Below are 23314 nucleotides of genomic sequence, written 5' to 3' on the forward strand. Positions count from 1 at the left end.
TCTTTAACTTAGCTCCATTATTCTCTAGGAAGTAGATTCAGACTAACTTGCTGAAGAGGAAATAATTATAGACAGAAGTAAAATGAACTGCCAGTTCAATTGAACTGAGACACAAGAAGAGTGTTAACATGGGGACAATGGAGAGGACAGGAAGAGGGAGGAATGGCTCAGTGAATGGAGACAGTCTTTACTGCTTTGCATTTGTTTCAAGTCACACACTCTTGAAATCTGACCAAGTTGCTAAGGGAAAAATTAGGTCATTGCTTTCAGCTGTTTCTCTGTTAGATTTTTAATTAAAAAAAAATATAATCACATACATTGTAACTAAAAATATGGGCAATGCATTACAGGGTCCACTTTGGAGTTGTTATAAGTAAATTGCATATTCCAAAGACTGAAAAATACAGTTTTGATCAAGCTAAAAAAATAAAATCTGCAATTGAAAGTACACTACTGTAAAATATCCTGAGCTGGAATATGCATGCATGTACATGTTGGTGATAATCTGGGGTATTTTGTTCTGAGGTCAAGAGTCTTTATAATAAGGAAACATCATATACCCCCTTCTTATGGTAGGCCATGGGTTGTTAAAATTCATGAGAAAACCTATAGTTCCTCTAAAGAGTGAATTTTCTAATTTTTTTCAGAAAATTATAAATCAATATATATTCTCACCAAGGTGCTCATGTTTTCAGAGGTGTTTACACAGTGCATGCTAAAATCATTGTGAAAGCAGTGATCGAACACCTGATCCTTTTTTTGAGGCTCTTCTAATCTAGCCACCTATTTTGGAATTTTATACACTGGTCTTTTTAATATATGTACTGTTATCAACCAGGCTTCCAAGCTATAACCACAGAAAACAACTCTAGTTGGCTTCAACAGAAAAGGACTTTATTTGAAAGGATACTTTAGCCCATAGTTTCTGGGAAAGTTGAAGACCAGACACGGAAAACAAACAAGAACAAAGGCTGTGCACTGAGGACTACATCAGGGAAAGAGCCCAGTGAGTAGTCCGTGTCGCTCTGGGCCCCGGGCCACTACAGCTCCTGCTCTGTGTAGAGACAGTGGATGCCATCATCGGCATCACTGCCACTGACCTCTCTCTTTTCCACTGGATGTTGTGGCTCTCACCCTGCTTACAGAAAGAATTCTCTATAGCCCTTGCCTTTAAATAATGTTTTTAAATGCATTTATTAATTTTGTTTGAGAGAGAGAGAGTATACGCATGTGTGAATGGGGGAGGGACAAAGAGAGAGGGAGAGAGAGAATCTTAAGCAGCCTCCATACCTAAGATCCTAAGATCATGACCCTGAAATCATGACTTTAGCCAAAATCATGGCTGACTGAGCCACGCAGGTGCCACTAATTAAATTAATTAATTAAAGTAATCTCCACACCCAGTGAGGGGCTCAAACTCACAACCCTGACATCAAGACATTGCATGCTCTACCAACTGAGCCAGCCAGACACCCTTCTATAGTCCTTGCTTCTTTGTGCTATGAGCTCCTATTCAAAAAGCCCAGGTAATGTGCTTAAACATTAACCAGTGAGAAGGCTGAGAAAGCAAGCATTTAACCTTTTAGGTTTTTACACTGGGAGGTGTGCTCTGCCTTCTATCAAGACCTGTATAATGAGGAATTTCTCAAAACTAGGAAGAAGGTCTTTATGCTGGCAGCCAAAAGTCAAATAATTGGTACAGAAACATTATTCAGGAAAGAGCAGCCTACTCAGTACAAAGCCCTCTGTTCTTTAGCTAAGTGCTCTGAAGCAAAGTCTGAGTGGTGACCTACCCAGGTCCCTGCTCAGTTTTTAAACCTCCTAGCTGGGCCCACATTTCCCTCATTTACCCAAGAGGTTCAGCACAAATCAGGTTCATGGCTGAGACTCCTCTGAGTTGATGCTTCAATCACTAGTCTATTTCATTCCTACAAACAGGCCTACAGTGGCCTCCCACTTTCATCCCTGGAAACTGGTTTCTGGGCTTAGGGTCAGAAGAGCTGGTATGAGTCACAACCTTATCACTGACAACCTGGAGAAAAGGCTAGTTATTCAACTCTGAGCCCCACCATACTGACAGGTTGTCAGGACAACCAAATGAGAGAAAGTAAAAACCCTTTGTAACCTAAAATGATAAGCACGATCTTTTTAGTTAACATTACTGATTTGTATGACAAATCCCCCAGTTCCTTAGGATTATGGCCTATCCTATCTAGGTCTCTCTGGTTCTTTTGAGCACTGATGTCATATCATAAAAAAATTAATTTTGTAATCAAAGCAGCATATGCTCATAATTTAAAAAGTCTTGTAGCTAGTGGTAATAAAAAGCTTCCTCTAAAAACAACCCCCCCTGCCCTATCTCTTTTCCACTCCCAGTCCTGCTCCTCAGAGGCAACTAACTACTGTCAATTCTTAAGTTGTTTCTTCTGATATTTACCTCTCTATATAATTTTTATTAAATCAATATTCAGTGTTCATATTAGGACTATTTAAATACTGCTTACTGCTGAGCCAAGCTGTGCAACTAGAATTATATTTTCTTCCATATGCAATTTTAAATTTTTCTTGGAGGTATTATTTTCTACTTTTCCCACTTGCTTCATTTTCTATAAACCTATTGTTAATTCTTCATAAAAGCACCAAAAGGTCCATGAAAATTTTTTAAGATTTATTTTGAGAGAGAGAGAGAGAGAGAGAGAGAACACCCTCATGCATGAGTTGAGGAGGGGCAGAGAGGGAAGGAGAGAGAATCCCAAGCAGGCTCTGTGCTGTCAGCTCAGAGCCTGATGTGGGGCTCGATCACACAAACCACGAGATCATGACCTGACCTGAAATCAGGAGTCGGATGCTTAACCGACAGCCACCCAGGAATCCCTCCTGCCCCCATGAAATCTTTTAATGCCACTTGTCATTTAATGTTCCTGGAGACTTTCACCCTCCTAGTCCAGTCTAGACTTGATGCCCACTAGACTTACTATACAGCTAGTACTTAGGATTTCCCTTTCTTATTTCCTGTGTTTGACCCCATTTTCTGGGTCCCACACTTGTTCTTGGTTCACTTCATGATTTAGTGGAATGCATCCTTAGTAACTTCCCTCAGTAGGGTTGCAGGGGAGAAAAATTTTCTGAAGCAAGACTGAAAAAAATGCCTTCATCTAGCCTTTCACTTGATTGACAGTTTGGCTAAATATAGAATTTTGTGTAGAAAATAATTTTCCATCAGCTTTTTAAAGGCACTATGCCACTGGATTGCAGCATTCAGCTGCTGCTATTGAAAAGTTCAACAGTATTCAGAGTCCTATTTCTTTGTATGGAACCTAATTTTTCTCTCTCTGCAACACTGTAGAATCTTCTCTTTTTCTCTAGAGTTCCCTGGAGAAAGGGATAAAACTTTTTAATACAGAAATTCCTTTAGCTTTAGCAGTATTTCTTATATTACCACTGGCTTCTCTTCCATTTTCTCTCGTATGTTTCTAAAACCACTGCTTGTTAAATTGTTACACCTGGACCAATACTATAGTTCTATTTGTCCGTCTTTGTTGTTCTACTTTCTAGATTTCTTCAATTTTACCTTTCAATCTTTTTATGTGTTTTTCATTTCTGCTACCTTATTTCCAACAGCTCCTGTCTTTACTCTTACAGAATCCTATTTATGTCTCATTGATTCAACAGAACGCTTTTATAAAAGGGCTTTTTTTTCCTTTTTTTTAAAATAGGCTTCATGCCCAGCACAGAGCCCAACACAGGGCTTGAACTCCTGATCCTGAGATTAAGACCCAGCTGAGATCAAAAGTTGGACGCTTAACTGACTGAGCCACCCAGGGACCCCTATATAAGGGCATTTTGCTTCTGTTGAAGTTTTCTTCTGCTTTCTTCAACGGTTTCTTCTAATACTTCGTTCTCATCTGTGTGTCAATTTGGAAGTTTTCCTCAACTTTAATGGGTTTTCATATTTAAGAATGAAGCACTAAAGAGCTGTGTGAAAACTCTGTTGCAAAAGCAGGCTTGCTGACTTATTCTTCTTTGCAGAATTGGAAGGCAAACTGGTTTTTTACCATGTAGTTCCTGAGCATAACTTCATCATGGCACTCCCCGCATCAGTCCCCACACCAGTCTATATGCTCTTGGGCTGTTCACTATTTCTAGAGCTCCAAGGTTTGTTTTTTTATTTTTGTGGTTTTTATTTATTTATTTTTATTTTTTAATTTTTGTTTTTTAAATTTACATCCAAGTTAGTTAGCATATAGTGCAACGATGATTTCAGTAGATTCCTTAATACCCCTTACCCATTTAGCCCATTCCCCCTCCCACAACCCTTCCAGTAACCCTGTTTGTTCTCCATACTTAAGAGTCTCTTTTGTTTTTGTCCCCCTCCCGGTTTTTATATTATTTTTGCTTGCCTTCCTTTATGTTCATCTGTTTTGTCTCTTAAAGTTCTCATATGATTTTTGTCTTCCTCTAATTTCACTTAGCATAATACCCTCCAGTTCCATCCACGTAGTTGCAAATGGCAAGATTTCATTCTTTTTGATTGTTGAGTAATACTCCATTGTGTGTGTGTGTGTGTGTGTGTGTGTGTGTGTGTGTGTATCACATCTTCTTTATCCATTCATCCATCGATGGACATTTGGGTTCTTCCCATACTTTGGCTATTGTTGATAGTACTGCTATAAACATTGGGGTGCATGTGTCCCTTTGAAGCAGCACACCTGTATCCCCTGGATAAATACCTAGTAGTGTAATTGCTGGGTCATAGGGTAGTTCTATTTTCAATTTTTTGAGGAGCCTCCATACTGTTTTCCAGAGTGGCTGCACCAGTTTGCACTCCCACCAGCAGTGCAAAAGAGATCCTCTTTCTCCACATCCTCACCAACATCTGTTGTTGCCAAAGTTGTTAATTTTAGTCATTCTGACAGGTGTGAGGTGGTATCTCAGTATGGTTTCGATTTGTATTTCCCTGATGATGAGTGATGTTGAGCATTTTTTCATGTGTCAGTTGGCCATCTGGATGTCTTCCTTGGATAAGTGTCTGTTCATGTCTTTTGCCCATTTCTTCACTGGACTCTGTTTTTTGATAAGTTCTTTATAGATTTTGGATACTAACCTTTTATCTGATATGTCATTTGCAAATATCTTCTCCCATTCTGTTGGTTGCCTTTTAGTTTTTCTGATTGTTTCCTTCGCTGTGCAGAAGCTTTTTATTTTGATGAGGTCCCAGTAGTTCATTTTTGCTTTTGTTTCCCTTGCCTCCGGAGATGTGTTGAGTAAGAAGTTCCTGTGGCCAAGATCAAAGAGGTTTTTGCCTGCTTTCTCCTCAAGGATTTTGATGGCTTCCTGTCTTACATTTAGGTCTTTCATCCACTTTGAGTTTATTTTTGTGTATGGGGTAAGAAAGTGGTCCAGGTTCATTCTTCTGCATGTTGCTGTCCAGTTTTCCCAGCACCACTTGCTGAAGAGACTGTCTTTATTCCATTGGATATTCTTTCCTGCTTTGTCAAAGATTCGTTGGCCATACGTTTGTGGGTCCATTTCTGGGTTCTCTATTCTGTTCCATTGATCTGAGTGTCTGTTTTTGTGCCAGAGCTCCAGTTTTTTTAATCTTTTATCTGCCTGGCTTGGACTAGAGCAGGGAAGAGGAGTGATTTTGACATTTAGTTTGTAGGCTTTTACATAAATTCAGATTTCAACTTTGTGCTTTACCCCACACCCCCACCCTTCCTTTCATAGCTATTTCCAGATCTGAGATCTCTCTAGTTCAATTTCTTCAAAAAATAAATCTCAGGTTTATTGTGTTTGGTGGGGGGAGGGGTGGGGATAGAGAAGAGAAATGAAGGGCAGGTTAGGATTTGTCACCTGGCACAAGTGATACTGATGCAAAAACAGACAAATGGGCTATGGAGACAAAATGGAAAGCACTGACCCATATTTATGTGGGAACTTAATAAAACACACAAATCAGAAGAGAATATGGACTATTTAATACAGCATACTCAGAAAACCAGCTCACTTTATGAAGTAAAACAAAACCCCATTCCTTTCTGACACACGCCACCTATAAAGGTGAATTCCATGGTGGAGGGAAAGGGTTCATCCATTCAGTATTCAGACTTAAAATCAAATCTCTTTCTAGTTCAGCATGCTTATCCCTTCTTTCTAGAGTACTAAGTAGCCCCTGTGAAATGCCTCCCTTATCCTCAGTAGACTCCTCTATAGGATCTAGAGTTACAGACCTCTCCTCTTTGGTAAGCCAATAATCAGTCATGATCTGCTTTCCAGCTTCCAAAATTTTCAATTTCCTTTTTCCTCTGTTGTTTTCCTCTCAGGTATCTTTGTTCTGAGGGTTTATATTTGTTTACTTCTTTACTATACTATTAGGGCTTTGGAGGAGACAGAGATAAAGTTATGTTTAATCTGCTACGTAGGATATCAGGTGAAATTAAATCTAATCCTAAAATGCCAGGCCAGCAATTTGAGGCCCCATTACCTGTTAATCCACCTCCCTAATAGTGACTGCCTATTTGTCTGAATAAAACACATTCTCAGTATAGGCCAGGAACCTACTCTTTTATCCACACCACTCTGGCTGTCTGCCTATACTGCCTCTTTTTATGATGCTCTTGAAACCATTAAATCACCTCTCCATCTTGAAGGACATATTTAGTCTCAAGGTCCTAGCCTCCCCTGACAGAATTTGTTTCCTTTTAAAACTGGGCTTTAACTTTTGAAGTTAAATCTAATTTGGAATAAAAAGTAACCGTCATTAATTTAAAGTCATTTACTGAATGCCCACCATGTCCCAGGCATAGGGGACACAAGGATGAGAACAGTACACTCCAAACCTCAAGTTGCCCAACAGGCTAGTCTCACAGTGTTTTTTTAACTGGAAGTTAAGCCCTCGTCTTAATCACAGATCACAGATGATGATTTGGGTGACTATTTTCTTAATTTTCTCCAAAATGGTACATAACTATCATATAATCATGCTGGATGCATCTGAGAGATGCTAATTCATTAGATACCATAGATGCCTCAGAGTATCACAGGCTTAATCTGCTTGTAGAACTCCTGCTGAGAAAAACCAATTGTAAAATGACAAACAGCCAGACATTTACAATAGTTTGATAAGTGGCATGTCCCATCTCACCAGTGATAAAATTATAAGAAAAACTTATAATCAGTAATAACCTAATAAAAATCTATAAAGTATTAGTATTATGTTTAATATAATTATAAAATTATTTTTAAACATAAACCTTTAGAAAAGAACATGGTAATGAATGAAATATGTTCTGATGAATAGTATTTAGCAGCTAATATTTACTGAATGCTAACTATGTATCAGGTGCCAGTCAAATCACTTAATATTATATATTTTTAATCCTTATAATGTTACTTTACACGTTACTATTCTGATTTTATAAATGAGAAAATAGGGGCTTAGACAGGTGACTTGCCCTGAGGTCAAGCAAGTTAAAACATGATAGCGAAGGATTCAAATCCAGTTTGGTTCCAGAGCTTGAGCTCTTAAACTTCATGGTATAAAATTCCTCCCCAAGCAACCAAATATTCTCCTTCCCACAAAAATGAGGTAAAAACTGTGTTAAAGGTATAGTCTGTTATAAGCACTAATAGGATTGGTTGAATACCATGGGCATGGGAGAAAAATAAGGCCTACAAGGAGTGCAAAAACCAAAACACCAAATAACCTCAACTCTGTATTATGCATAACAAAAGGAAACAGGAAACCTGACACCCAGGTTTAAGGGAATATATACATATATATATATATATATATATATATATATATATATATATATATATATTTTTTTTTTTTTTTTTACAGTAACCAAGACATGCACAAGGAGTGTTGTTTTACATCTTTAAGTGTACTAAAAAATACAATTTCTAGCTAAATGATTAAAAAAAAACTCACTTAACATAAAAGAACCTTAGATGAAGTACTACCTAAGATCTAAGAGCTGGCTCATAATTTTACTTTTCATTTAAAACTTAACTACCCCCCAAAAAACCTGTATTAAGGGATGCTTTCCCATTTACAAAAAAATTTTTTAAAGCGCACTTATTTTGAGAGAGAGACAGTGAGCAGGGTAGGGGCAGAGGAGGGGCGGGGGTGGGGGGGGAGAGAGAAAGAGAAAGAGAAAGAGAGAGGGAGAGAGAAAATCCCAAGCAGGCTCCTTGCTGACCTGCCATGGGGCTCAATCTCATGAACCATGAGATTATGACCTGAGCGGAAATCAAGAGTCAGATGCTCAATGGACTGAGCCACCCAGGAGCCCAGCTTTCCTGTTTTTTAAAAACAGCAAAGCGTATATAATACACTTCAGTTTCTTATTATTTAAACATGTCAAAAAATAAAACCAATTTGAGAAAATAAAGGTTATTATATCTTTTGAATAATGTTTCAACCTTCAAATTTTTCTGTAGACGCATTTTCTGACAAATTTGGTTTTACAGAATAAAATAGTGGTAGGTCAAGCTGCTAGGTTATTTTTGAGAACACACTTTCCTAGCCTGACATCAAAATAGCCTACTATTATTAACTTAATGATTATTTTAAATTAACAAAATATTTTAACGATTTTGATTGTGGTAATAAGACTAAATTAGTACTATTGCTAAAAAGATAATTTAAAAGATTCTTTATGTAGCAGAAATCTCAACTTTTTTCACTCAGGTTTATCAATGCTTTCTTCTGTATAATTCCTCTCATTGTATTAACTAATTTGTTGTTGTTTAACTGAGGCTTTTATCTCATTTCTCTAAGTCCCATTAATTTGTTGATTGAGCCACACAACACACATTTTATTTTCAAGTTAGAAAAATGTGCATAGCTTTCATTATTCCTTATTTCATTAAATTCCTGTGTTTTACCCCAGCCATTAACATTTTCTTCTAATTGGTAACTTCTAATGTTCTTTTAGCAAATACTCATTAGCTGAATTTCTCAAGTAATTTCATGTCATATAACTTGTTTTAATATATGGTCACAGAAAGCAAAGAATGCATCTTTTCAAGACAGCAAATTCTCTTTGCTGTGTGTGGAAGGCTGATTTCTAGCTCTGAAATTTTAAGATTCTAATGTTTACCGATGGATCTATAATTCTTTAATGTTACTTTCATGTATTCATTTGCCTATAACAAAAAAATGTGCCATCCTAACCTAAAAGGTTTAAATTAAATGAAGAAGGCACAGGAGTCTAGCACTGACCTTACACACTGTAGGCTGTTGCTTGATGTACAAGTTGAGCTTGAAAAGAAGATACAGAATATTTAAAAATTAAAAAAAAAAAAAACCCTGCCTAATTCTTTGATTCAAACACATTGTATCCAAATGTGAGTATCTTCATTTTTGGAATAAATATTCATTCTTCTAAACATTTAGGCATCAATAACTTACTGAGTATAAATATGAGAATCTAAGTTACCCAAGAAGTCCTAGATCAAGAATAACCATGAAATCTGGGAAACGAGGCTAGTTCAAAGCTTGGGTGTGGATGGAGTGCAGGTGGTTATTATACATTCCCACACCTATTGTCTTACATTAGAGAAAAAGAGCCTCACGTCTCATCTATTGCTCTTAGTCACTAGTTTTGAATGCCTGGTTTTAACACTAAATGAACAGCCACATTAATACTAACCTTCGATTCTTTCTCAAATTTCATAACTATACATTTGAAAAAACTGACCCCCTCATATCCCAAACAGTAAAATCATAGAACATACTGGCTGTGTTTTCAATGTGGAAGACAAATATGTAATTCTAGAAATCAAAATTAAAAATTAGAATTTCTTACCTTGTGCAAGCATGTTAAATTCCAAGAACAGTGCTATGTGGTAAAGTTCCATGGCTTCTTCTGCCCTGGTCATGTTTGGCTTCCCTGCGACGAGAGCCTGAACTTCACTGAGACTCCCCACAGAGGGGCTACAGTGCAAACCGGAGAGGTCCACCACATCAGTATACATACAGTGTAATATAACTTTCGCATACTTTTTGGGTATAATGGACTCGTCTAATATAATTCTTGTGGGAGTCCTCAAAGTTCGGTCTGTGATTTCTTCACCAGTCCGTATCCTCCTTTGTAATAAATTCCGAAAAAATGGGGACCGTGCTGAAATAATAGCCTTGTGAGCTTTGAGCTCTTCATCTAAACAGTTCTGATTTCCACCAAAAGCTTCAACCAGTTCAGAGTCTGAAGAAAAACTAAGGACGACATCATAATAACACATGTAATCAAAAAGTCCACGCATATCTACATCAAGGGAATTTGGTGTTCCAAATTCTTCACTAAGCTGGACGAGAATATCAACATTTTGAAACCTTGAGTCCTCCATTCCAAACTCTCCTGTATAAAGGTAGTGTAGCAAAGCAGAAAACATGGGCATATCTATACCAGCCGTACTGATGTCCATAATGATCTCTGCCCCATACTCCGGTGAAGAAGAAAGCAGCGTTTTAAAAAATGGACACCTTGCTGCCAAAATGGCACGATGAACAGGAAAACAAGTTTCTTGAAATATTAAGTCTACATCAGTACAATACTTGTACTCATAAAGATCGGCCATATCTTTCTGTAATGTCCGAGCTTCTGGTCTAGCCAAACTGGCTTGTAGAGAAAGCTCCTTTAAGGCTGAAGTTCCCTCATATTCCTCCACTAAAGCATTAACATCTCTAACATCCCACCCAGAGAGGAGTTCTCGCATCTGCTTGGCATGATCGGCAGACCTATTAGATTTTCGACGCTTAATAAACTTCTTTTTGAGGGTGGCGAGGCCAGAGGTTCTCTTTTTTTTGTCTTGTGGTTTCTCATGGCCATGGTCAAGGCTATATAATTTCGATTCACAACCATAGCCTTGCTGAGAATAGGATGATGTCCCTAAAAAGGAAATCAAACAAATGAAAATGTATTTCTTTGTTCTTAACGTTCATTTTCAATATTCCTTTTAACACATATTTCACGCTAGAAATTTTTAAAGACATTCCTGAACCATTCAAATAAAGTTGACTTTTGTTTCTATAAAGAAATTTAAAAGATCAAATCATTCATTTTCATATTAAATAAGGAACAGAGACTAACAGAGCAGATTATTCTTTACTTGAAAACATGCTTTTGGTTCTCTGGCTATCAAAACCCAAATATCATAGATTTTAATGATGGAATCTTAGGAAATGAGAGTTAACTGGATTTGTAAATTCAGAATACTACTTATATATAATTGTGAAATGTTTTTGTTTTTTTTTTCCTTAACTACACCAAGGCTGCTTTGCACTGGGGAAAATAAATGGACCAGGGCACAGGAAGCATGTATTTCATTATTTTCACAACAGTGGAGATTGCTAGCTTTCCGGGGGCAGATGGCAATTATGGTTAAGACACCAAAGAAAAGATCAATGGTGCTACAGCAGCTTGGTTAGGATAAAAATCATACAAGCCAGATTCACATTTGTTGGGGGAAAAATCTGGATGCTACAGAATCATTATCTATAATAACTTCTTCACAATTCAATTCTCTTTTCATCCAAAAAGACCACGGAAGACACAATTCTATTTATATTCACAAAAGAAAATGAAATCAGAAAAACTGAAACCATTACCTATAAAAGTCTGTTGGGCTTGAGGATTTCCCCCTACCCTCGGGGAACATGAATGAGGATAGTTAGATGCATTAGCACCCATTTTCTTCAGTCACTCAGGCATTCCATCTGCTGGTTCTTCAGAGTGTAATCCCAGAGGCCTTTACGAACTTTCAACCCTGGATCCAGCAGCCTCTTTTCATCCATTTCTTTATATGAAACAAAAATAATTTTATTCATTTTTTCAAATGTATCTCAAATTGCACAGTTTAAAAAAAAAAGCAAGCTACTGAAAACTGCTTTTATTTGCAAATGACATGCTGTCAAATTCACATGTAAAAATTTCAGAAAATGTAAACAAATAGTTAAACTTGAATTATGAATCAGTGTTAGCTGCAATTTTGAGCCATAAAATGTACCAATTATGTACTTTCTAAGGCAATGAAAAGTAACAAATCAGACTAATTTAAATATATAATTATGGAAAGAGTATTTCAAATCATAGGGAAAAGTAGAGACTAAAAAATTGAAAAAAATTATTTATTTATTTTTACTCTTTAGAGGCAACCACCAGTTATTATAATCTAACATTTTAAGCAATTTATAAACATTGAATAGGTTGATACCAGAAGTTGATCCTCCTTGTGAAGTCCTGAAATAAAAATACTACTTTGGGGGCGGCTAAGTGGCTTAGTCGGTTAAGCATCCGACTCTTGATTTTGGCTTAAGTCATGATCTTATGCACGGTTTGTGGGATCAAGCCTCACATCAGGGTCTGTGCTGACAAGGCAGAGCCTGCTTGGGAATCTCTCTTTTTCTCTTTCTGCCTCTCTCCCGTGCACGCTCTGTCTCAAAATAAATAAATAAACTTAAATACATTGCTTGCTATTACCTGATATGATGACTTAACTGAGGCAGTACCAGTAAGAGGTAATTTTAACAATTACAGAGTAAATTCCATACTATGGAAGCTTAACTCTCAGAGCTGCCAGCAGAAGATATATGCACTAAGATATAAAGCTCTAATATTAGAGAATAAGGTTAATAGGAATACTATATCTGTACAGCATCTGGATATATTAAATTTATCTGACTGAAAGGGATAATGGTTTAAGAGAACACACAATTTAACACCTATTATTGGAATTATTAGGGAGCCAACCAGGAAATAGTTAATCTAGCCTCATAATGAAGGATGAAGTTTTAACAAATACAGTTAAATACACACATGCAAAATCACAAAAAACCTGCTAGAAAAAGAACTTTGTCAAGATTCCTAGAATTTATTTTCATCTCTGCTACTGACACAGCATAACCTTAGGAAAATAAGGTTAAGAAAATCACTGTTAACATCTGTGCTTCCTTCAATCTTTTCCCACTATATATACATATATATATATATATATATATATATATATATATATATATATACACACACACACATACACATATATATATGTATGTATATGTATATATTTATGTGTATATGTATACATGTATATATATGAGAATTTAAGCATAGAATGATCTACCTATAGTGTTCAAGACTGGGAATCCTTCTACAAAGTAGATATTATGCAAAGTGGCAGTAACTTCAATCAAATCATATACTCACACAAGCAAATTACTATTTGAAATTCACCTACCTACCAAGGAAAACACAGTATGTTAGACTTTTTACTCTGGTGCATGCTACTGAAGTCAGATGCTATGGGTAGCCAGAGACGTGACAGTGCACTCTGTAAGAAGAACTACCTAGCAAAGAATCCAGAGTTTCACACACTATTTTGTAAACACTAAATGGTACAGAAAACTACTTCTTCCAGCAAAGTCTGTCTTCTTAAAGTCTGATGCTTAGTGTAAGTTAAATTCACGGTTTTCTATTCTTAAATATTAGCAATGTTATAGAAGGGGCTGTTTTAGGTAATTTTTAACACTATCAATTAAAATTTTTTTTTTATCATTGAAGTACAGTTGACATTAAATGTTGTCAATTCTTATAAAACAGAAATTAAATCTGCCTGTGTTAACTTTAGTTTAAACTTCAGAAACAGTTAAGTCTAATAAATCTTAGTTTTCAAATTGAGCTCCTCAAAAGCTTTAAGTTTCTATTAGGTACTTTTAGCAATTCATTAAAAGAAATTAGGGTCCTAGAAGCCAAGTTTGTGTCCTCATTTACAGGCTAAGTCCTTTTCTCACTGAAGATTTCTAGTTAAAACACAAAAATAGGGGTGCCTGGGTGGCTCAGGCCTTTTTAAGCATCAGACTCCTGATTTCGTCTCTGGTCATGATCCCACTGTTGGTGAGATCCAGCCCTGCATGGGGCTCTGCAATGACAGTGTGGAGCCTGCTTGGGATTCTCTTTTCTTGTCTCTCTCCCGCTCCCCCCCACCCAAGATAAATATTTTTAAAAACCCACAAAAATAGCACAGAGAATTCTTTCTCAAATTTGAAATAATATATTAAGAAAAATCCAGGGTCACTTGGCTGGTTCAACAGAAAGAGCCTGTGGCTCTTGACCTCGGGGTTGAGCTCAAGCCCCACATTAGGTGTAGTGATTACTTAAAAATAAAATCTTTGTTTTGTTTTGTTTTGTCTTGAGAGAAAGAGAGAGAGAGAGAGAGAGAGAGAGAGAGAGAGAGAGAGAGAGAGAGAGAGCGCACACACATGTGAGCAGGGGAGAGGGAGAGACAGAATCCCAAGCAGGCTCCACGCTCAGCATGGAGACTAACACAGGCTTGATCCCATAACCCTGGAATCATGACCTAAGCTGGATGCTCAACTGACAGAGGCACCCTGGCACCCCCAAAATAAAATCTTAAAAAAAAATCTAGAATAAAAACATTACGCAAAATAAAAGCCTTAGCAAAATGAGAGAGCTTTACCAAAGAGATAAGCTTTGAATGTAGAAGTAACAGATGGTAAAAAGTGCTGGTAAAGTGTCCCTACTCCAGTAGGTCTCTTCTCACTTCCTTCTTCACTCATTCTTGAAGTTACATATTGCTTCGTTTGTTTTTGTTTTTGTTTTTTTTTTTTTTGGTCTGCTTAAAAAAATTTTTTTAACATTTATTTATTTTTGAGAGAGAGAGTGATAGTGAGCACATGTGCACAAGTGGGGTAGGGGCAGAGAGAGGGAGACAGAGGATCCGAAGCAGGCTCCATACCCAATGTGGGGCTCTACCTCATGAACCGTGAAATCATCACCTGAGCCAAAATCAACTGAGCCATCCAGGAGCCCCTGGTTTTTCATTTTTAATGACTGCAGAGCAAACTTGCAAACATGGCACAAAGTATGCTGCTGAAACAAAACAAGGAAGAATGGCACCATGCTTCTAGATGAAGAAAAATTAGCGTGTCCATAGTAGTGGACAGTTCCTACTCTCACTTTGTCACACTGTAACAAAGTGTGCAAATACACACAGGAGAATTATTTCCAATGAGAATTCTGTAAGGTTTGTGAGGACACAAAATACTCTTGCACTGGCCTGTCTGAAATTTAAACCATGTCAAAAATGTCTTTTTTCTTTTTCCTTTTTTTTTAAAGGTTAATTTTACAATGAGTGTAATTAGATATTCTAGAGCAACCGTCCAAAGGTTGCAAGACATCATCCACCCCACTGGAGACATAAGACCACCCAGCAAGCACTAGGGAAGTCACAAGCTGAGATAAGGATGCTTGGCCAATTGCCACTGTAATTAGCACCACAGGGACAGCTGGGGTCTAACCCTGGAGAGGTGACTTGAAATAAAAGTCTCGTTGGGACTTAGGGACAGAATCTTTCTTCCTCGTAGTTCCTAGTCAATAGGGATCTCCTTCAAGATGAACTGATTTGGGGCAACATTCATACTTCCTACTGGAGCTCTAATACTAAAATAAACATAGGGTCTTGGAAAGATTTAGTGGGAGAGATTTTTCTGGATCAGATATAAACCTTAAGTCTATCTTGTGTCCCCAATTCCAAATCCTGGGGGTAACCCTGACTGTGCAATTATAGTACTAAAGCCATATTTCTCAAAATTCTCAGAGAACAATTTTGTTTATTTTTTATCTATTTATTTATTTAGTAAGTAAGTAACCAAAAGCCTATGCCATATGGAACAGGGTAGTATGTTATTTAGTTCTTAATCTAATCCACTGTCTTTAGATGCTGGAAATGAGAATAAGTCACAGTTTAATCTCTCCAGGGTTATTTTCACTCTAGGCAAGCTTCGTCTGTCTCCTACATAAAATAGGATGAAATCCAACGTTTGAATGATACAGCAGGAAAGGAAAGGAAAGCAAAAGAGAAGGCTTACGGGACTGGGAGAGGCCCACAGGATGCAAATGGCCCTAGAAAGCTGATAAATCCTTTTTCTAGAATCACCATTCTGGGAGAGCTCCCTCTGTTAACAGTCAATATGACCAATCTCAATCAAATCTCAATCAAAATCAAACTGGCTTACAACAAGCTTCAGGGATTGTAGCTGACCCAACTGAAGGGAAAAATGATACTGAGGGCAACAGAATTAATCTTGGGAGAATATTTTCAGGAAAAAAAATCAACTCTCTGCCTTCCAAAAAAACCTAGACCAGCATTTCCAACGAGTTTTTCCAAAGCTTGGAAAACACAGGACTAAACAAAACTGATAGATTTCTTTACTTTAGAAATCTCCAGCTTATTTATTTATTTATTTATTTATTTATTTTATTTATGAGATTTATTGTCAAATTGGTTTCCACACAACACCCAGTGCTCATCCCAAAAGGTGCCCTCCTCAATACCCATTACCTACCCTCCCCTCCCTCCCACCCTCCATCAGCCCTCAGTTTGTTCTCAGTTTTTAAGAGTCTCTTATATGCTTTAGCTCTCTCCCACTCTAACCTCTTTCTTTTTCCTTCCCCTCCCCCATGGGTTTCTGTTAAGTTTCTCAGGATTCAGCATTTTTAAAGTGCGAAGGTGCACTGTGACCCTCCAAGAAGAGATATTCCGCACGATCCAAAGGAGCCTTTGCCCCCATAGAGCATAATGCACTTGGATGATACACTTCAGAAAACCTTGACCTTTGCCATAAAAACACTTTTTACTGCTTTACACAGTAGAGGGAACAATGGGCATCAAGTTACCTGGGATAGAGTACTGTCGTCACTAACTTACCACTTACATGGGATAAATCATGTTTAACTTCTATGAATCTCAATTTTTATAAACTGAAACTGAGATGTATGAGTCTCAGCATCTGTAAAATAAAAAAGCTGATACAGGGTTCCCAAAATCCAGTGAAGTTGTATGACACTGGCTTGAAAAATGAGGATGGGGCAGGGGGTTATTTTTATACTAAATGTTAGTGTACGAAGGGGGGAAAAAGGCAAGTGGATTTTGGGTTTTAAAAACATGTTTTCTTGGGTCGTCTGGGTGGTTCAGTCGGTTAAGTATCCAACTTTGGCTCAGGTTATGATCTCACAGTTCGTGGGTTTGAGCCCTGGGCCCGGAGCCTGCTTTAGATTCCGTGTCCCTCTCTCTCTGCTCTTCCCCTGCTCGTGCTCTCTCTTTCTCTCAAAAACAAAGAAACATTAAAAAAAAGTTTTTTAAACACATGTTTTCTCCTTACTCTGATTATTAGCTATAGTTATAGAACTATAGAAGGATATAGAAGGATAGGAATGTGGGGCACCTGTGAATATTCATGAAAAGCAATTAATAAAAGAGAAATGCTAAACTATGATAATCCCACACTCCTGTCAAATTTAAGGTAACCATATAATGTACCATCACACCAGTAAACTTGAGAGTGAAAAGGGGTACAAACCAGACGAGATGCCAGAATATGTACAGCCCAGGTCTAATGGGGCCAAGTGGGAAGAAGGCCAACCCCCTACAGCTAAATCTCACACTTCCAGAGCTAGAAATAAGACAAAGTTTAAACAAACAAACAAACAAAAAACCAAAAAACCCCTGCTGGGGTGCCTGGGTGGCTCCAGTTGGTTAAGCATCCAACTCTTGGTTTCAGCTCAGGTCATGATCTCACAGTCTGTGGGTTTGAGCCCTGCATTGGGCTGTGCTGACAGCTTGGAGCCTGCTTAGGATTCTTTGTCTCCCTCTCTCTCTCTGCCCCTCACTTGTGCACACGTGCTCTCTCTCAAAAATAAATAAATAAATAAATAAATAAACTTAAAAAAGAAAAAGAAAAGAAAAATCTTCCTAAAACCCAAGTTAGAGGAATAAGACTTCCTACATCCATCTCATTCCCCAAGCATGTTTTAACATAACAACTCACATTTATTGAGGTTTTACAAAATGCCAGACTCTGTTCTTAGAACTTCACATGAATTAACCCACTTGATTTTCCCAGTAACTTCTACTGATGAGGCTGAGAGGTTAGCAACTTGCCTAAGATTTCAGAGATACTAAGTGAAAAAGCCAGGATTACTTTGTAACCTTCAATTCTATCCTTGGATACATTCTAAAAACAACAAAACAAAGAGAGGCTGTGAACAGTTAAGTCAGAAGCAAGAGTCAGCAATAGACCCTTGCTGTTAGAAGATCTCTTCAAAAACGTGAGACCAGATTGGAAGGGAGTTCAGAAAGCCACCAACTAGGCTCATATGTCTCCTCTGGGGCCATCTAATACAGAGGCAGAGGACCTCCACCCAGCACCGCAAACCCCACTCATTCCAATGACACATTCCAATGACACATTCCAATGACACATAACAGCGTTTATGATAGTAGCAGCTTATTAAAGAAAGACAAAATTCTGTTCCATTAAACATTGATTAAGGCAGGGAAGCCACAGTGATGGAGCTGGAAAGGGCCTTCAATTTTCTTTTGGTCAACCTTGTTTTTGAAGTCAATTATAACCTCATGGAATGGGAGAAAATATTTGCCTATCATATATCTGATAAGGGATTAATATCCAAAATACATAGGGAACTCCTATAACTCAACAACCTAAACAAACAGACAAACAAACAAACAAACAAATTGATTAAAAAATGGGAAAAGGTCTTAAACACATTTCTCCAAAGAAGTTATATGGATACCTAATTAGGCACATGAAAAACACCATCACTAATCAATAGGGAAATGCAAATCAAAACCACAATGAGATACCACTTCACTCCTATTAGGATTGCTATTATCAATAAAACAGAAAATAAGTGTTGGCAAGGATGGAGAAATTGAAACTTCTGTTACTGTTGGTGGGAACATAAAATGGTATGTTGTGGAAATGGCTACTGTGAGAAATAGCATGGAGGTTCCTCAAAAAATTAAAATCAGATTCACCATGTGATACAGCAATTTCACTTCTGGCTATACACCCAAAAGAACTGACAGCAGGGTTTTAAGACATGTGCTCCCATGTTCATAGCAACACTATTCCCAGTAGCTAAAATGCAGAAGCAACCCAAGTATCTATCAATGAATGGATGAATAAGCATGAGTGGTATGTACATACAATGGAATATTATTCAGCCTTAAATTAAAAAGGACAAAGATTCTGATACACACTACAGCACATAGGAATCTTGAAGACATGCTAAGTGAAATAAGCCAGTTACAAATAGACAAGTATTGTATGATTCCCTTTATATGAGGCACATAGAATAGTCAAAATTGTAGAGACCTGAGTAGAATGGTAGTTGTCAGGAGCGGGGAAAAGGGAGAGTATGAGGAGGTATTGTTTAATGGGTATAGAGTTTCAGCTGAGGAAGATGAAAGAGTTCTGGAGACAGACGGTGGTGACAGTTATACAAGAATATGAATACACGTAATACCACTAAACTGTACAGTTAAAAATGGTCAAGATGGTAAATTGTGTTATATATATTGTACCACAATTTAAAAAAAAGAATTATAAACATTGCTATCAAAAAACTATTGTCATCAAGAAACATACACTTTTGAAGCTTTATGGCTAAGGTTCAAAATTGACTTATCTAAGGAAATTTCTTTTCCAGGTAAAGTAAAATAGTTATTATTGGATTTCTCTTTAAGCATCAGAGACGGGGCGCCTGGGTGGCGCAGTCGGTTAAGCCTCCAACTTCAGCCAGGTCATGATCTCGCGGTCCGTGAGTTCGAGCCCCGCGTCGGGCTCTGGGCTGATGGCTCAGAGCCTGGAGCCTGCTTCCGATTCTGTGTCTCCCTCTCTCTCTGCCCCTCCCCCGTTCATGCTCTGTCTCTCTCTGTCCCAAAAATAAAATAAAAAACGTTGAAAAAAAAAAATTAAAAAAAAAAAAAAAAGCATCAGAGACTTCATCTGAAAAAAATCTAGACAGGCAAAATCTTTCCATTTCAGGAAAGTCTCATTGTATCAACCATTAATAAAATATATACAAAGATTTTAATGTAAATTAAATAAAGAGTATTTCATAAAATTATAATATTTGCCAGAAATAATGTAGTACACTTTAAACTAATTTTTATATTTAGAAAAAAATGTTATTTGCAGACTTTTATATTTATACATTTCTGATTTTAAATTGTATAATGAAAAATTTCAAAAATACACAAAAGGTAGTATACTGAGCCTTCAAGCCAGTATCATCCAGATCTCAGAACTGTCAAAATTGTTTTGGCTTATATTTAAATGTTTAAATTTGATGTATAAAGCTTACGGCTAGAATTTAAATGTTTGCTATTAGCTTCTTACATTAAAAAAAAAAACCCTGAAGAAATATATGCATATTATAATTATAATACTGATCAATAACTATGAGCCAGCCATTCTTAATCATTGAACATGAATTAATTCCTTTAATTTTTTTTAATCAGGTCTACTGCTATCCCCACTTTGCACAAGAAAAAGACAGGGAGGTTAGGAAAATGAGGCATGGAAGGTTTAGTTACTTACCCAACGTCACAGAGCTGGTAAGTTGCAGAACCAGGCTTGGCCTTAAGGCTCTTGTATCTATGGACAATATTATCTTTGTAGTTTTTTCCCCAAAATGTTTGAAGGCAAAGTTTCCAGAGCAGACAAACATAGTTCCATTCCAGAAGTGGGAAGTGAGCACACACCTGACAGTGTTACTTCTGGTGCTTAAAAGGCTCTCTCATATAAAGCAAAAAATGACTTAACTGGAAGGGTAGCTTATGAAATCAAAGCAAAAGCACCTTTCTGGCAGCACCTGTGTGGCTCAGTTGGTTAAGTGGCCAACTTCAGCTCAGGTCATGATCTCACAGCTTGTGAGTTTGAGCCCCATGTCTGGCTCTGCTCAGAGCCTGGAACCTGCTTCAGATTCTGTGTCTCTCCCTCTCTCTCTGCCCCTATCCCACTTGTGTTCTCTCCCTCTCTCTCAAAAATAAATATGTGCTCCTTGATGGCAGGACGACACTTGTTCATGTTTGATCATCCATCCATCCATCCATATACACCCACCCACCCACTCAACTCTGAGCACGGGCCATGTGCAAGGTATTCTGACAGGCCCTAGGAATACAGGGGTGATTATACCCTGGACAGGATTTCTCATTAAATTTAAAAAAAGGCTACTTTTGGCTTCTGGCTTCGTACTTCTGGCTTCGTAGTTTAGAAGCCACACCTTCGTAGTTTAGAGCCAGACCTTCAAGAATTAATAGGAGTGCATCAAGCAAAAAAGGAAAGCTCATTCACCGTTAGAAGAAACAAGATGAATAGATGGGAAAAAGTCCAGTCCCAGTCAGCGTCCCTGTCCCAGTTCTCACAACCCTGTACCTCTATTATCCACTAACACTGCAGTGTGATTGTATTTCTACCAAACTGTACACTTCCTAAGGGTATGCACTGAGCTCAACTTTCTTACCGACTACCCCAGAACACAAAGTAGACACAACATTCGAGTGAATAAATGTTAGCGATTATCTATCAACATTGATAAATAACGTGTCTAGGGCCTAAGGAGTACCTATGTTTAAGTGTATGGACAGGGGCTGGGTCAAAAACCCTCAAATCCCACACTAAAGTGTTGAGCCTTTACTCAGAACACAACAGGGGAACCACCGATGCAAAGCACAGAACAGTGCGAGGGAAGCACCCTTACATTTGTTTTAAAAGACCACTAGATGGTCTGAGTGCAGAAGATACTCGATGCAAGAAGACTTATTGGAGGATTCTTGCTATACTCCAAGAAATCGTTAATAAGGACCTGGCTTTCCTAATCCCCCAAATGAGGACACTATCGCCTACTTCACAATGTTAAAAGTAAAGTAATATGGACTGACTGTGAAAAGCAGAAACAGCCCACGATGAGGGTTTTCATAAGGGGCCTGGTCTTGTGCCAGGTCTGACCTGGCCTGAATGAGAGATATCTTAGAGATGTTGAGGTATTCTGCAATAGCTGTCCGTCGGTTTCTAGACATTTAAAGCTGAGGCCAATTCCCAGAAAGAGGTGGATAAAGGACCGATGCGGCTACACAGTGAAGATGTGAATAAGCCTCTTACTCTGCAACCTTTATCTCAGAGCTCACATTCAAAATGTTTCACGCAGACCTAGAACCTCAGAATAAGATACTCCCAAAGTAACTGGTGGAAAATGGGAATACAGGGTTGAGAAGGTTTGGAAGTCTGACTCTCAGGTCCTGGGGGCTCTTATCTATCCCCCTTGTCTGGGCCTCTGGCAGTGGTAACTGAGATCTGGTGAGGCTGCAGGGGCCAGAACAGTGACATGAACAGCAACCAGAGCAGGAGCTGCTTGGCCCAGCCATCCCCGACCCCCAAGTCTTTGCTGTCTTCTAGCAGCTATATCCCCCAAGCTGAGGTAGCTCTTCAGGAATGGGGAAAATGTTCTCCAATAGCTAGGAAAAAGATCCTGTAAGCCAAGGGTGGAAATGATTATGAGGCCCTCCAAGACAGATTATAGAACTGCCCAATCAACTGTCTTATAAGATAATGGTGTCATTTAGTGCTTTTGTGTTCATGATAGGAAGACGAGTTTTGAGCCAAGCGCACAATATTTGAGTGAATAAATAAAATTGGTGTTCTAATCAGGGACAACTGTTTTTACTGTTGGCTTAGTGGTATATAAAAAAGCAGCTCTGAATGATTCAGAGAAGGCAATAAGAAATCTCAGTCTAGATTTGAGTTTATAAATGATTTACAGAGAGAAAGAGAGCTGAAACCAGACAATATACTCGAAGCAACTGAATTTAAAAGAAAAAACATGGAATTTCTCATAAACTCCATTCAAAGCTAAAAAAAAACCCTCACATTTTCTGAAAACAACTTATGAAAATGTTAAAAAAAATACAAGGACATATTTCTTGTTGATGAGTTTCTGTGGACTCTAGTGGTAGAGATGGAGAGATAAAAAACAACAACAACAATAAACATGCTGGGTGAGCCTGATAGTAAGCCTGAGACAATGGCTGCGCACGGAGAAGAGCAGAAAACAGAACAAAACAGAAACATGAGTACAAACACTCAAAGGTATCCTCATCCAAGGCAGTCTTCTTAAGGACATCAAATTCCAAACTACTGGAACATCAAGGGAATAGTCATGTGAATGGTTCCATGAATTATTTAAGTTGTTATAAATGGGAAAATAATAACAATTTAGAAGTTAGAAAGAATTCTGTACTAAAATTTTATTTTTCCTCACATCCATCAGACTAGAAGAGTCCAAATAGATACGGGAGAAAACCCCATTTAAATTTTCAGTGAAAAGGGATGGCAAGCTACCTATAATGGGGCATTAGCCTTAATAAGGGCCACTCATTCTGAAACTTGTAGAATTTTTGTTGACATATCAAATGAAGAGTGTTCCTC

General features: G+C 37.8%; 1 protein-coding gene across 8 annotated transcripts in view; it reads right to left on the bottom strand.

Moving 5' to 3' along the window:
• Window positions 1-23314, bottom strand: part of BTBD7 (BTB domain containing 7) — an 88591-nt gene that overhangs the window by 46050 nt on the left and 19227 nt on the right. For 6 of the 8 annotated variants that reach the window (XM_023255978.2, XM_023255977.2, XM_045060431.1 and 3 more), the window contains exons 2-3: window positions 11615-11802; window positions 9816-10895 (exon numbers count right to left, since the gene is read on the bottom strand). In XM_023255978.2, the coding sequence (XP_023111746.1) occupies window positions 9816-10895; window positions 11615-11696 (1162 nt within the window). In that variant the 5' untranslated portion in view covers window positions 11697-11802. Of the gene's footprint in view, window positions 1-5579; window positions 5621-9229; window positions 9269-9815; window positions 10896-11614; window positions 11803-23314 lie in introns of those variants that run through there. The other 2 variants (XM_023255981.2, XM_023255982.2) reach the window with 2 other exon arrangements.

Source organism: Felis catus, chromosome B3 (assembly GCF_018350175.1).
Source record: "Felis catus isolate Fca126 chromosome B3, F.catus_Fca126_mat1.0, whole genome shotgun sequence".
In the NCBI taxonomy this organism is placed as follows: domain Eukaryota; kingdom Metazoa; phylum Chordata; class Mammalia; order Carnivora; family Felidae; genus Felis; species Felis catus.